The sequence below is a fragment of the Cololabis saira genome, chromosome 3 (genome assembly GCF_033807715.1).
Source record: "Cololabis saira isolate AMF1-May2022 chromosome 3, fColSai1.1, whole genome shotgun sequence".
NCBI classification, from domain to species: Eukaryota; Metazoa; Chordata; class Actinopteri; order Beloniformes; family Belonidae; genus Cololabis; species Cololabis saira.
This window is the reverse complement of record NC_084589.1, coordinates 2,345,454-2,360,085: the sequence shown is the minus strand read 5'-3', so window position 1 is coordinate 2,360,085 and position 14,632 is coordinate 2,345,454. Positions and strand designations below refer to the sequence as shown.

At 41.4% G+C, this 14,632-nt stretch overlaps 1 protein-coding gene across 1 annotated transcript in view; it reads left to right on the top strand.

Annotated features, from left to right (window-relative positions):
• tsnare1 (T-SNARE Domain Containing 1) overlaps positions 1–14,632 on the top strand; it is a 190,405-nt gene that overhangs the window by 52,995 nt on the left and 122,778 nt on the right. Inside the window, exons 4-6 of the mRNA XM_061714611.1 lie at positions 7,786–7,876; positions 7,983–8,057; positions 8,823–8,876. Coding sequence (XP_061570595.1) covers positions 7,786–7,876; positions 7,983–8,057; positions 8,823–8,876 — 220 coding nt within the window. The remainder of the gene's footprint in view (positions 1–7,785; positions 7,877–7,982; positions 8,058–8,822; positions 8,877–14,632) is intronic.

The window sequence follows — 14,632 nt, the reverse complement described above, 5'->3', positions numbered from 1 at the left end:
ATGACACCAACCACAAGTCTTTATGTCAAACCATTCAAAAGTTATTGCAGAAAGTAGGAAGTATCAAATATGGACCAATCAGATGAAGGGTGGGTGCGCTTTTTGGCGGCTCGTGTCGCCACGGTAACGCTTTTGACTGAGAAAAGTAATGCCCATTGCGGGATCTAGACGCACATTTTGATGTATAACACACCTGGGTGCACGTTACGGTTCGGGATGTATTAACTTCCAAAGGAATGGCATAAATTGCGCCAAAATTACATGATTAATTCAAAATGGCTGACTTCCTGTTCGGTTTCGGCCATGGCGCCAAGAGACTTTTCTTTAAGTTGTGACATGATACAGGTGTGTACCGATTTTCGTGCATGTACGTCAAACTGTATTGTGGGTTTTCTAGGGGGCGCTGTTGAGCCATTAGGCCACACCCAATAATGCAAACCATTAAATATCAATTTTTTTGCCAGGCCTAGTTTGCTTGCAAAATTTGGTGACTTTTGGGGCACGTTTAGGGGGACAAAAAGGTCCTCATTTCATCGGAAGATGGAAAATTCCTAAAGATACAATAGGGCCTTCGCACTGTCAGTGCTCAGGCCCAAAAAACGAGAAAAACAAAAAAAAATCCTACAGATACAATAGGGCATTCGCCCTGTCAGTGCTCGGGCCCTAATAATCATAATAATAATCATAATTGCATTAATTTACCATAAAGATGGTCTGATCATCTAGACTCGCTACTTTGTTAGGTATACCTAGTATAAGCTACAATAACAGATATAACAGATACACACAGTCTTTTTTCTAAATATACACAAACCTTTATTATTTCTATTTAAAAAAGAAACCCATTAAAAATGTACAATGCTGGAGGAAAAAGTAAGTGAACCCACAGACCATCTGTTCAACAAAAACTAGTTGGAGTCAGTTAATGAATGGTTTGGAGCAACTGTTGTGCCACAAAGGAAAAAGGCTCACCCAGTGGCTATGCAGGATGGAAGATGAGCCTCAAATACAAATTGTCAAACTACCGCACACATCTCCAGAAAGTAGAATGTCTGAATGTGTGAATTCTTTGAAACATAAACCAGCTCAGAAATGTTCCCCTGCTTTTGACGTAAAGAGACCAAAGAGGGGTGAAGTGGAACACTGTCCCTCTTTTCCATTTGAGAAGATGAGGGTTGAACTCCTTCCAGATGTGAAGAAACATGACAACAGAGAGACGATAAGGGATAAAATGAACATAACATTCCATTAAGAAGATAAGAACTCATTTATGAGGCTCCCATGATCAGCGATGTAGAAGAAAGTTGGCCAGCTCTTTTTGATGCAGCGGAGGTAGGTTAAAAAATTATGCCCTGACTAGTTATGTCAACGATGATGTGTTGATGTATAAAAGTAATGCTTGACTTTATTAGGATGTGTTTCCAAATATTCCAGAGCAGAGTCCAGATGACTAACAATTCACAGTGCATGCCATGATTTGGCAGGCAGGTCTAGTTTTGATCTTAGAAAAAACATTTCTAAAATGCACCGCAACCATGCCTCTACAGCCACTGTACAGTGGCTTTGGTACATTTCAAAATGTATTCAATTAACTCAATGACCCTACTTGGACTGTTTAGGTCCATTTGCCCTTATTAATTTGGCAAAGGGATTCCAGTGCTGAAATTAAAACAAATAGAGGGAATGCGCATAACGTCACAGATGTGACTTCACAGCGGGTTACGCCCACTGAGCAGCAGAAAGACTGAGTGACAGAAAGACTGAGTAGCAGCGTAAACTTTCAGTTTGAGCAACTGGAAAACATCTAAAATGGGAAAGAGCTGTTGTGCAATCGACTGTATTCATAGATTTAGCAAGAAATCTGAGTTATAGTTTTACAGACTGCTGAAAAATAAGCTTAAGAGAGACAAATGGATCGCTGCAATTCACAGAAACAACTGGATTCCAGGCACCGAATTGTGGATTTGCAGTTCCCATTTTGTATCAGCTAATGTTGGATTTTTGGGGTTGGGATCCTGCCTTGAAGTAGGACCAAGACTTTTGTATGCCTTCAAGCTTTGTTTCGTGTATTTCCCCGGCGTAGAAATTAAGTACATATAAATATCAGGAAACTGGATTCAGGGCCAAATATTAATGTCCATGGACCACTGGTTCTTGGTAACTGTACCAAATATTAATGTCCATGGACCACTGGTTCTTGGGGTAACTGTACGGGTCACTGTCAAGTCCAACTGTCTTTAATTTAAGCCCATAATTGGCTGTTATCCCGTCTTCTCCACTAGTTGCAGACGTTTTTGAATTACTCAGGGCAATTACAACAATTTTATTGTTATCGTCGTCTCTAGTTAGGCCCCGAGCACTTACAGTGCAAAGGCCCTATTGTATCTGTAGGAGATGTCATTTTAATTTTTCCCTTTTTGGCCCTCTAAACGTGCCCCAAAAGTCACCAAATCTTGCACGCAAGCCAGGCCTGGGGAAACGTGTGATATTTAATGATTTGCATTAATGGGCATGGCCTAGTGGCTCAACAGCGCCCCCTAGAAAACTTTGTGCCTCAAGCCCCACAATACGGTTTGACGTACATGCACGAAAATCGGTACACACCTGTATCATGTCGCAACCTAAAGAGAAGTCTCTTGGAGCCATGGCCGAAACCGAGCAGGAAGTCGGCCATTTTTAACATTTTGAATTAATCGTGTAATTTTGGCGCAATTTATGCCATTCCTTCGGCAGTTAATACGGCCCGAACCGTAATGTGCACCCAGGTGTGTTATACATCAAAATGTGCGTCTCCATCCTGCGACGACGCGCATTACTTTTCTCAGTCAAAAGCGTTACCGTGGCGATGCTAGACGCCAAAAAGCGCGCCCCCCCTTCATCTGATTGGTCCATATTTGATAGTTCCTACTTTCTGCCATATCTTTTGAATGGCTTGATATAAAGAGTCATGGGTAGTGCCATCGGACTCGGTTTTGATTCCTTGAACATAATTGGTGCAAATTAGCCCAGCCCCTTTTTCTTATTGGTCAATATTTGATAGTCCCTATTTCTGCCATAACTTTTGAACGGGTTGTGATAAAGACATGTGGGTGGTGTCATCGAACTCGGTATTGAGTACTTGACCTTCATTGGCCGGAATTAGCCCCGCCCCTTCTTCTGATTGGTGAATATTTGATAGTCCCTATTTTCTGCTATAACTTTTGAATGGTTTGATATAGAGAGTTGTTGGTGGTTTCATCCACTAAATGTCCAGGCCTGAAGAATCTACATGCAAATCATACAAGCTTCCACTGCAACCTGAACATACACAAGGGTGAGAGGGCCCGTTCATCGCTGCTTGCAATAGATTCTTTGCTTAGCTTCCGGCTTTTCCGGTCAAAGTGAACAATGGTGGCCGAGAGAGAACCAGAACCGGAAATCTGTTGCTACCTAGCAAACCAATCACAGCCCTCTCGGTCTGTGTTGGGTCTGCGTCGCCTCAACGCGTTTACATTTTTTGGGAGGTGCATGTCAGGCTACGGCGTAGGCTACGGAGAGCCTCCCGCGTAGGTACCCTACAGCTTAGGCTCTGTGTTGATTTAACGCAGACCCATAATTCAGCCTTTACTCGTCACAGCTCTGATACACTTTCCAGGTGATTTAAAAGGAGGTAATGGAGTTGGATGCAACTCAACTCTCAAGAAAAGCCCAAAGTTTAAAGAAAAAACTGCTCCTGAACGGAGAGCTCACTGTTGTTGTGCACGTAAGGTGGTAAGGTCCATCTAAGAAGACATTTAAAGCTGACACTTTCTCCCCTGCACTTTCCTGCACTTTCTCAACCTGCAGGTTGAATTTCTTTTTCTAACTGTTATTCTGTAACTGATGTGGATGGGGCCAGTTTATTTTCCCCTCTTTCTCTCTGTTAAAAGTCCTCCGATTGTCAGCTTTCTATTTGTCTTTTACATGTGAAGAAATAGAGAATTGTACAATCTAAATAGTCCCATTAGGGTCGTGTGAAACGGGAGGTTTTGATTCAGTTGGAGTAAGAAGAAGAAAAGAATTGAACCAAGATGTCACAATGTTTATTTATTTATTTTTTTAATTATTTAATTCTTTATTTCATTCATTAAAAGAAAAAAAAAGTTCAATAGAATTACTACAAATCTCTTTCCTTGAATGAAAGGGAATAGAAAGAAGACTAAGCTTATTTTATCTGTCCCTTTTCCCAATAAATCAAATTTAAATTAATGTAATAATAAAAAATAAAAAAAACAAATTACAAATTATGCAATAAAAAAACACTTTCCAATAAACATAATTAAAAAAAACAAACAAACAACAAAGACATAAAATAACACAAAATAGCTGTCGTCAAACACAGATAGTCATATTCTTTTTTGTTTCAAAGAAAAAAAATATGACAATGGTGCTAAAAAGAGAGAGAGAAAAAAAAGAAAACCCACCTAACTTAACAATTATCATGATATTTCTTCATCAAACTGGCTTTTATTACTCTCTTAACTGTAATGTTTGATTTTCATTCTTTGGCTTCTGTATCCAGATTGTTCCATGAACTGATTTTTTGACCTTTTAATGAAACACAACGCTCCATTAATTTTGTCCTGAATTTTGTTTTACAATAGGATCAGTGATGGGATTTTTGACACTCACTGTATCGTTTTATCCTGAGGCTCTTGAATAAATATTTTGAAATACAAATTTTTTTATGATTATTTTGGATACAAATGGGTACTGTTAATGTTTAAGAAGTTTAATTGAAATGTGTTTGCCATTCCAGAAATCATTTATTTTAATGTTTAAGGTAATTCAATTCAATTCAATTAAGTTTTATTTGTATAGCGTCTAATTCAACAAAAGTTGTCTCTAGGACCTTTCCAGAGACCAGAACATAAACCCCCGAGCAATTATTACATAAACAATGGCAGGTAAAAACTCCCCAACAACAGACCGCAAACACCAGGAAGTGACGTGATGCCATACGTTACCCAATCAGCAAGTAACTGTTATTGCATTTCAAATCAGTTCAATAGTTATATTGAAACGTTTACAATTACAGTTGATTTCATCTTTACAATAGAGGCCTTAAACTGAATGTTTCTATTTTTCTCTTCCAAGATGGTTGCTATAACCTTTTTCAAAAGAAAAGGTCTAATTTCTATGATGTGATTGAGTCGATAAAACACTGAAAAACTGACATTACTTATTCACTGTTGATTTGTATTTCTGAAAGGAAGTAATGTCAGTTCAATTCTTGACCTATCTGCAGTGAGTTTAGATATTTTGTTCTGAAAGGTTACTAGTGGTCACAGCAACCATCTTGGAAAAGAACAATACATTCTGTTTTAAGGCCTCCATTAGAAAATGTTGTATTTAATAATAGGCAAGGCAAGTTTATTTGTATAGCACAATTCAACACAAGGTAATCCAAAGTGCTTTACATCAACATTGAAAGCGGCGAGACACAATTAAACAGTAAATAACAAATAAAATGAAGTAAAATGATAAGAAAAGAGGTAAGATAAAAGCACAGGTAAGTATTTAATTTAAATAATAATAGAATAATAAAAATAACCTTGTATTTAAGTGACCAGATGGTATTGGAGTTTAAGTCATTGAAAAGAGTGGGAATAAAGTGGTAAAATTGTGAAGAAATACAATATTTCAAGAGCTCAAATGATGTCATCAAAAGATGTTTCAATCATACTTTATGAACACAAAATACGTATGACCGGGGCCTATGGCCGGGGGGCGGGGCATATGACCGGGGGCGGGGCATATGACCGGGGGACGGAGCCCATGACCGGGGGGCGGGGCATATGACCGGGGGGGGGGGGGGCATATGACTGGGGGGGCGGGGCATATGACCGGGGGGTAGGGGCATATGACCGGGGGGCGGGGCATATTACCGGGGGCGGGGCATATGACCAGGCCCTTTGCAGCAATTCACCACAAACTCACATGTTCTTGCTACCAGTGTGTGTCTGTGATTGTTCTAACTCAGGGGTCGGCAACCCAACATGTTTTAGATCCATATTGGACCAAAAACACAAAAAACAAATATGTCTGGAGCCGCAAAAAATGAAAAGTCTTGTATCAGCCTTAGAATGAAGAAACACATGCTGCATGTTTCTATATTAGTTAGAACTGGGTCCTCGGCTGCAAATGTTGCATGTTAATGTCTTTCGACGTGACTCTTTTTGTTATTGGACAACTTCTGGCTACAGAGCAAACATTCAGGCAATGAATGCAAATGATTTGGTCCAAGAAACGTTGAATCCTCTTTTCTCCTCAGTTATTTTTTCTCTTTTTCCCTTTGGAAACAATCCCTTTGGCCGGTTTGTTTACAACAGCCACCTGCCTGGTAGAAACGCACAAATTAAATGACATATTTTGCTCAACTAACATGACTAAGCATAAATTAAATAGAAATACCTGCAAAAATATTTTAAAAAATGAAATAAAAAAAGGTTTAATCCAGATTTAAAGTAATTAAACCTTCATATTGTTTAGTTTTTATATATTTTAAGGATTTAAAGTTATTAAACCTTCATATTGTTTAGTTTTTATATATTTTAAGGATGTTTGTGTCATGTTTGTCCTCCTACAGAAACCATATGAAAACAAAAAATATATTTCCCTCCCCATCTATTTCCATTTTCAAACATTTTTGAAAAAGCTCCAGGAGCCACTAGGGCGGCGCTAAAGAGCCGCGGGTTGCCGTCCCCCGTTCTAACTGTAGCTCCCTGTAAACCTGCTCCCTGACCAGGACCGGCTTCTGGCGGCCCGGACCCGGGGATGAATCTCTGCTACAACGTCAGCTTCATCTCCCACAGGAGGAGGATTAGGGCCAACAAAATATGCATCTAGCTTGGGCAATTTGGCTTTTTCTTGCTCCCTTTTTTCTTTTTATTTGTGTTTTATGGCTCCAATTTTGTGTTTTTAACTCCTGCTCATGTTTAGGCTGTAGGATTACTGCTCTGTTGACAAGTGATGATGATGACGTATGACGTTGATAGACGGCTGTTGATGACGAACCATTTTACCCAAAATACATTTGGAGATTCACTTGCAATTTTTGTTTTAATGTTAACTGTGAGTGTGAAAATCTCAGCACAACATATTATTCAATGCTTTATATGCAATATGCAACTTTATATGCAACTCTGGAACTCTTTAGATAGGTCTCTTAAGTTTGTATCATCCTTAAAAATGTTTAGGACCAGCTTGGTGGGGAATCTCTTATCTAGGCTAAATTAATAGGCTATTCTAATTGAAATGAAATTGCAATTTTATGGATATTTTTTGTTTGTGTGTTTATTGTGTTTTTCTTTGTTTCTTTTACCTTTTCTTTTTCCTTTCTTTTCTTTTTCTATTGATTGATTTGTTTTTGTGATTTTGTATTGAGGGAGAGCATTTTTAATAATCCCCTCGGGCTTCTTTTCCTCTCCTGCACAATTATTTGTTCTTGTATTGTTAATATAATTACTGTTTTAACATTGTGCATATGAATAAAAAAATAAAATAAAAATAAAATACCTAATATGAACCAAGTGGTGCCACAAAAAAAAAAAAAAAAAAAATCTCGGGCGGCGTGGCCTGCTGCCTCAGGGGCGAACTTCATCGGGCCCCCGGCCGGGGGAGTACCGCCCCCCCTAGCCCCCCCTGAAGCCCCGCCCCTGTGTGCAACCAATGTCCACTATTAAATTAACTAAGTCCAACATGTTATTTTTTTCAGTGTAGTTCATTAACCTCAATTTCCTTTTACTGTTTTTCTCCTTCCATCAGACACTCCACTCAGCAGCAAACCAACAAAGTCATCACCAGCACGAGCCAGCTCATCAAACAGCTCTCTGATATAATCAGCGGCTCTTCACGGGTATTTTATGCCGACTTTCCTTCCTCATTGACTGTCATTGTGGAGGAAAAACAGTAGATTAAACAGCATTGTAGCTAATTAAAGCTAATCTTGTTTTGTTGCACAGCAAGACCGTCTGCGCCTGACCAGACTAAAGACTGAGCTCTCAGAGTCGGTGCAGCGATATGGAGACCTGCAGAAGGTATGACACGCAGTGCTGACAGAACAACAACTGATATGGGCTCAAATTAAAGACATAAATATTTTGTATCCGTAAATAAACTTTGTACTTGTAGAAATATTTTGTGCATGTGCAAAAAATATTTGTACTTGTAGAAATATTTTGTGCATGTGCAAAAATAATTGGTACTTGTAGAAATATTTTGTGCATGTGCAAGACATATTTGTACTTGTAGAAATATTTTGTGCATGTGCAAAAAATATTTGTATTGTAGAAATATTTTTGCATGTGCAAATAATATTTGTACTTTTAGAAATATTTTGTGCATGTGTAGAACATTTTTGTAGCTGTGGAATTAATTCGTCTATGTGCAACATTGGATATACAAAGCTACAAACTTTTTTTACAAAAGCTACAAACTTTTTTTACAACTACGAATTATGGCGAATTATGGCAGTGTTTTGACGTGCCAATAATAAGAGCCAATCAGTGATCTTTGGCACGGGTTTCAAAGTGTTTCTGGAGAGCCAATTAGCACATTGCACATTGCATCGCCTACTGACGTCGCCGCCATATACACCGCCAAGTACAAAGTTTATTTACAGATAAAAAATGTATGGCTTTAATTTGACTCCATAAACTGACTTTTCAAGGAAAAACATCAACAGCGAGGTTCCACACGCAGACAAGCAAACATACAGGCGTGACATGTAGAGGATGAATAAACATCTTTTCTTTTGAAAGAAAAGACCGTTTAGCCTCATTCCTAATTTTCTCCATTTTCAGAAAATTGCAGAGCGCTCAAAGGCCTTGCTTCCTCCAGCGCAGAAGGACAAGAAGGTGAGCTGAAGTCCAACCTTCGCGCGTCAATCATCTGTTGAAGAGCAGGACGGGGAGATGATGTTTCATTGCATCCTCTGAATCCCTGTCCACTCTGTCCCTGTCTGCTCTGTCCCTGTCCACTCTGTCCCTGTCTGCTCTGTTCCTGTCCACTCTGTCCATGTCTGCTCTGTCCCTGTCCACTCTGTCCCTGTCTGCTCTGTCCCTGTCCACTCTGTCCCTGTCTGCTCTGTCCCTGTCCACTCTGTCCCTGTCTGCTCTGTTCCTGTCCACTCTGTCCCTACCCACTCTGTTCCTGTCCCCTCTGTCCCTACCCACTCTGTCCCTGTCCACTCTGTCCCTACCCACTCTGTCCCTGTCCACTCTGTCCCTGTCCACTCTGTCTCAGCCTACTCTGACGGTTCAGTTCCAGAATAGGACAGTGGCAGGTTGTTGATCTGTTTTTTTACTAGCAATTTATATATTTTTGAGTCTTTTCTTCATCATGTTTTTCATGTAAAATACGGGCTTTTGGAATGATTTTTCATTCCGGGTTCTGTGTGAGGGATTTTTTCTGTCACCTTTGATGTTTCTTACCACCTGTTATGATGAGTAACCATAGCATTGACAATGTTGTTTACAAGCGGGGGCAGATGATTGACATTTAAAAAGCCCAGATGAGAGACTGGAGACAACGATGGACGGCTCGTCTGAGGACGACCTAGTAGTAGTAGATGAGGCCCATAGTGGCCACGGTTACATGATGTTTTTTAATTCGCAATTAATTATTCTGAATTAAATAATTCATAGTTAAACTATTTTCCTTCGAGTTTACATGGAAATAGTAATTCCGAATTGGAAAATTGGCTTTATCCAATTCCGCTTAAGGTCTGGGGGTTGAAAAGGGTTCTGATTGGATAGGGGGCCGGACGTCTTTACATAATAGGTAAAGACGTCCGTCCCCCCCCTCAGTAGCACCAGCCTTGAAGACACTGATGAAAGCACAATGTCTGGCCTCAAAGACGTTGTTGTGATGTGGTCTGGAAACTTGAGCTGCTTGCCCAAGTCCACTAGATCCCAGTCAACTGCTGAGGTGAGGAGGCCAGCTGCTGGTTTAGGCTGTGACTGCGGCTGCTCTCCAGCCCTGATAAAGGCAATTTTCCTCTTGCCAGGTTGTTGCTTGCTGCTGTTGCTTTTGGCCACGATGGTGGAGATGTCTTCAGCTACTGTCTTCAGCACTTGGTCGTTCTGCCAGCAGTAGCGGCCCTCCCCCAGGGCAGGAGCACAGGCAGGAGAGTTGACCATGCCCCAGAGATGGAGGTTGGCTGGGCTGGGTAATACATCATAGACAGCTTGGACCATGAACTTGATGCGCTGGGGTTCAGCCTGCCTGAACTCAGACCAGGTCACCTTCCTCTCCAGCGGTCCCTCCCATCTTGTCCATGCTCCTTGCTGCTGCATGCTCACCATCCTGCTGGTCCGTTCCTCCTCAACCCCTGCCCGCACCTCCTTCAGGACTAGCTGGCGTTTGTCCTTACCACGAACCTTCTCATAGCGAGGTTGAGTAATGGTTCCCAATCCTGCACGTGCTGTTGCAACCGTGCCCACCAGAGCCCTATGTCTCAGTCGAGACTCAGCTACCTCCAGGCCTTCCTGAGCCCTCCATTTCCTACGCACCAAGATGCCCGCTGATGCCACTTTCAAGTCCTTGGAGTCCCGGTAGAGCAAAGCCTCTCTTGTGCAAGAGACCCTGAACTCCTCTTCAAGGCTGCTGAAAGGGAGCTGGAGTTTGTTGGTCTTCCCATGCAGAGCTGCACTGCATAGGCTCCGTGGAAAGCCCATCCAACAACGGAGGTAGCTACTGATATTCCTCTTTAGAGTCTCCACTGTAGACAAGGGCACTTCATACACCAACAGATGCCAGAGAACCCGGGGTAGGACGCCATGCTGGTAAATCAATGCCTTAAACCTCCCAGGTAGGCCAGACTTGTCAACAGCCGATAGCCACGTCTCAAGCTCCTTGATGGTTGTTGCTGGTTCGTTTTGTTAACTCTGAGCTTTGTTGCTTTGTTTGTTAGTTTGCTGGTGTTTTTTTTTTTACTCTCTGTGATTTTTAAGTTATTTGTGAAGAAGTTCTGAGTTCCCTGTAGGAGTTTTTCTGTGTTTTTCTATTAAACTACGCCTCGTTTTGGCTAAAGTTTAACCCGGTTTTATTTTTAAAATTATCTTCAAAACATAAAAAGAAATCGATCAAAAATCAGAATTAATACAGAAATTATTGGTGCTGTAAACATGTGTCTTTTTGGAAAGGTGCACAACATGGACTTTGGTAGAATAAGAACAAAAGTGCATTTGGATAAAGGGAATGTCATCCTGACTTCCCACATGAAAAAGATCGTTGGAAACAGTTAGGCACCAAATATAATATATTTAATTTTCTCAGATGGCAAGAATAAGAACTTTATTGATCCCACATAGGAGTAATTCATGTTATATCAGCTATAGAGAACAAGGTAGTGCCGAAAAACAATATATATCCCCCCTCACAAAAATAAGAAAAATAGAGAAACATATTTTCTCACCAACAAAACATATTTAAAATTTTCCAAGTAACAAAATAACATATTTTTCGGGCAATGAAATAATATTTGAACCATCTTTCAGACAATTAAATTTGTTCATGAGAAAATATGTTTCTCTGTTTTTCTTTTTTGAGGGGGGAGCACACAGTCACAAGAACACCATGCTTATGACCACAGAGAAAGATCCTCATGTCCCTTGACAATGACAGAGTTGCAGAAAAAAGTGACCCGTTGAAGAAACTCCTTATCCCTAAACATTGAGAAAAATGGCATTGCTGGTTTGTTTTTTTAGGTTAACATTCAACCTTCATTTCTATGTGAGTATTCAAGTTAAACTGTATATTTACACCCTCATTACTTTGTGATTTATCATAACTCATACAGTGTTGTGTATTTCAGATAGCTGTTTTGTATTGGTTCAACCAGAGGGACTGCAGTGAGACCTTAATTTCTATGTGAGAGTATTCAAGTTAAACTAGAATACTATGCTCTTAACACAACATCTAGTCAAATCAGTACTATTGCTATAATTTGGATGGTATAGTATCATGAGCCACAATTAAGTATTGTGACACTCATGCCAGGCGTTATTGTTGTTGAGTTTCCATGCGCCGATTGCTTTGGGCGGGGCCTAGTCAAAGTCCAGGGCCTTTTTTTAGTCCCAGTCCGTCCCTGTGTAGTGGTGACAGTGAGATTGTCCATGAAGGCTCTGATGGGGGGCTGCCGAGGGCCAGATTTAGACAGAGGGCCTCTGCACTCAGTTTCTGCTGCCTTGACTACCATGTTCATGGCTAGGGCAAACAGGCTAACTGAGATTGTACACCCAGTTATGATGCCCTTTTCAAGCCTGTGCCAATCTGATGTTGTGCTCCCAGAAGTGACTCTGAGACGGAAGTTCCCATAGTAGTTCAGGATGAGGTCCTTGATCTTCCTGGGTACATGGTGTCGGTCCAGGGTAGTCTCCACAAGCTTGTGGGGTATGGAGCCGAAGGCATTGGCAAGGTTGAGCCAAAGCACAGCGAGGTCTCCCTTACCCTCCCACGCCTCCCTGATCAGCTGGGATACTACACCAGTTTGTTCCAAGCATCCTGACACACTGGGGATACCACCTTTCTGAACCGAGGTGTCAATATAGGCATTACTGAGGAGGAATCCTATCAACCTTATGGAGAGGATGCTGAAGAAAATCTTCCCCTCAACACTCGGAGTGAGATGGTTCTAAACTGCTCCAGCTTGGTGGAATTCTCCTCCTTAGGTATCCAGACACCCTCGGCCTGCCTCCACTGTTCAGACACAGTTCCTCTTCGCCAAATCACTCGCAGGATCTTCCAGAGGATTCTAAGGAGCTCAGGACAGCGCTTGTACACCTTGTAGGGAACTCCACTGGGTCCTGGAGCGGATCTGGCTCTGGCTGCGGTGACAACCTCTTGGACTTCCTTCCAGGTAGGATCACCGGTGATGAAATCGACAGTGGGAGATGGTATGTCCAATAAGGCAGTGAGGGGCCCTAGATCTTGCTTTCTATCAGGGACGCTCAGGTTGTTTTTCAGGAAGTGGTCAACTTCTTCCTTGGAGCAAACTAGACGCCCACTGCGCTTCTGCCCCAACAGCTGTTTGATGAATCCGAATGGATCATCTATGAATGCAGTTCGCTTCCTGGCCCTCTCTTTCCTGTGTCTCCTGTGCCATTCATCTCTACGCAGGGTCGAAGTTTTTTCCTGATGATGTTCCGGAGTTCAGCCAGTTGCGGTTTCTCCTCCTCAGTTGCTGCCTTGTACTGCCTTGCCAGGGACCGGCGCTCCTTCCGCAGTTGATGGATCTTTTCTGCCCTTCGGTTCATGGTGTAGATAGGTCTGATGGGCTTGCACTCTTTTATGCCAAACCTCTTTTTTCCATGGGCGACAATGATGATGGTCATGGTCTGAAGCCTTCTGTCGACATTCCCCTTGTGCGCTGTGTTACACTCTCCTGCACTAAGCATTTCATGCGGCCCTGATGGATTTTTAGGCCGCAATTACGTCTACCGGAAGAAAAACAGCCGCTACAACTTTGAAAGGCTCACAATTCTTATGTTTCCTGCCATCTGTTCTTTTAATTATTTTCAGGTCCTCCAAGCTATTTATTACATAAATCGCTCTGCTCTGCTCTTGACCACCGTTTACTGCATGCTGAAACTTTGTTTGGAAAACAAAGTTTTCCAAACAAATCAAATCAAATCTGATTTAAAATGAGTAAAACTTACCATGTAAACGCCTTATTCCGAATGAAAATTGCCATTCCGAATTAAACTTAATTCAGAAGTAAGTGGCTGGTTTATTCCAATTTTAAATCCGAATAGAATAATTCCGCGATCATGAATACACTCATTCCTCTTTAAATTAATTCCGTTTTTTCTGCGCTGCTCGTTCCCTCGCCCGTCTGTCTCCATGACAGATATATTCCGCGCTGGGCTGATTTTCGAAACAAAGTTTCAAGATGGCAGCACGCAGTAAACGCTGGTCAAGAGCAGAGACCATTTATTTAATAAATAACTTGGAGGACCTCAATATAATTAAAAGAACAGATGGCAAGAAACATAAAAATTGTGAGCTTTGTGAGAATTGTAGCGACTGAGCAGCTAAGTTAGTTTTTCTTCCGGTAGTTTAACTTCCGGTCCCCCCTCTATCCAATGAGAACCTTCCCAACCCCCAGACCTTAAGCGGAATTGAATAAAGCCGATCAAACGTGTTTTCCATGTAAACATATATTAGGAATTACTATTTCCATGTAAACTCGAAGAAAAATAGTTTAATTCTGAATTATTTAATTCTGAATAATTAATTCTGAATTAAAAAACATCATGTAACCGTGGCCACTGAGATGTGGCTGCAGGAGCATATTCCCAACTCCAACGTCTCCCTGCTTGGCTCTCAGGCGATACAGTCAGAGAAGAGGAACCAAACGGTAAAGATGGTGGACTTGTAGTGTTTGTCTGCAACAGAAAGTGTAATCCAGGACATGCTACTGTGAAACAATGTCTCTGCCGCCAAATATTTAGCTGTGAGTTTCCATGCATACTTTCACTGGGAGTTCACCAGTGTAGCCATGGTGTAGTCAAATGACACAAAGGTGTCATTTGTGTGATGTGCTTCTGCGTCCCAGAGAAGTCTAGATGTTTGTGGAGGTGTGAAGGCTTTGTGGCAGCGTTGTGGCAGC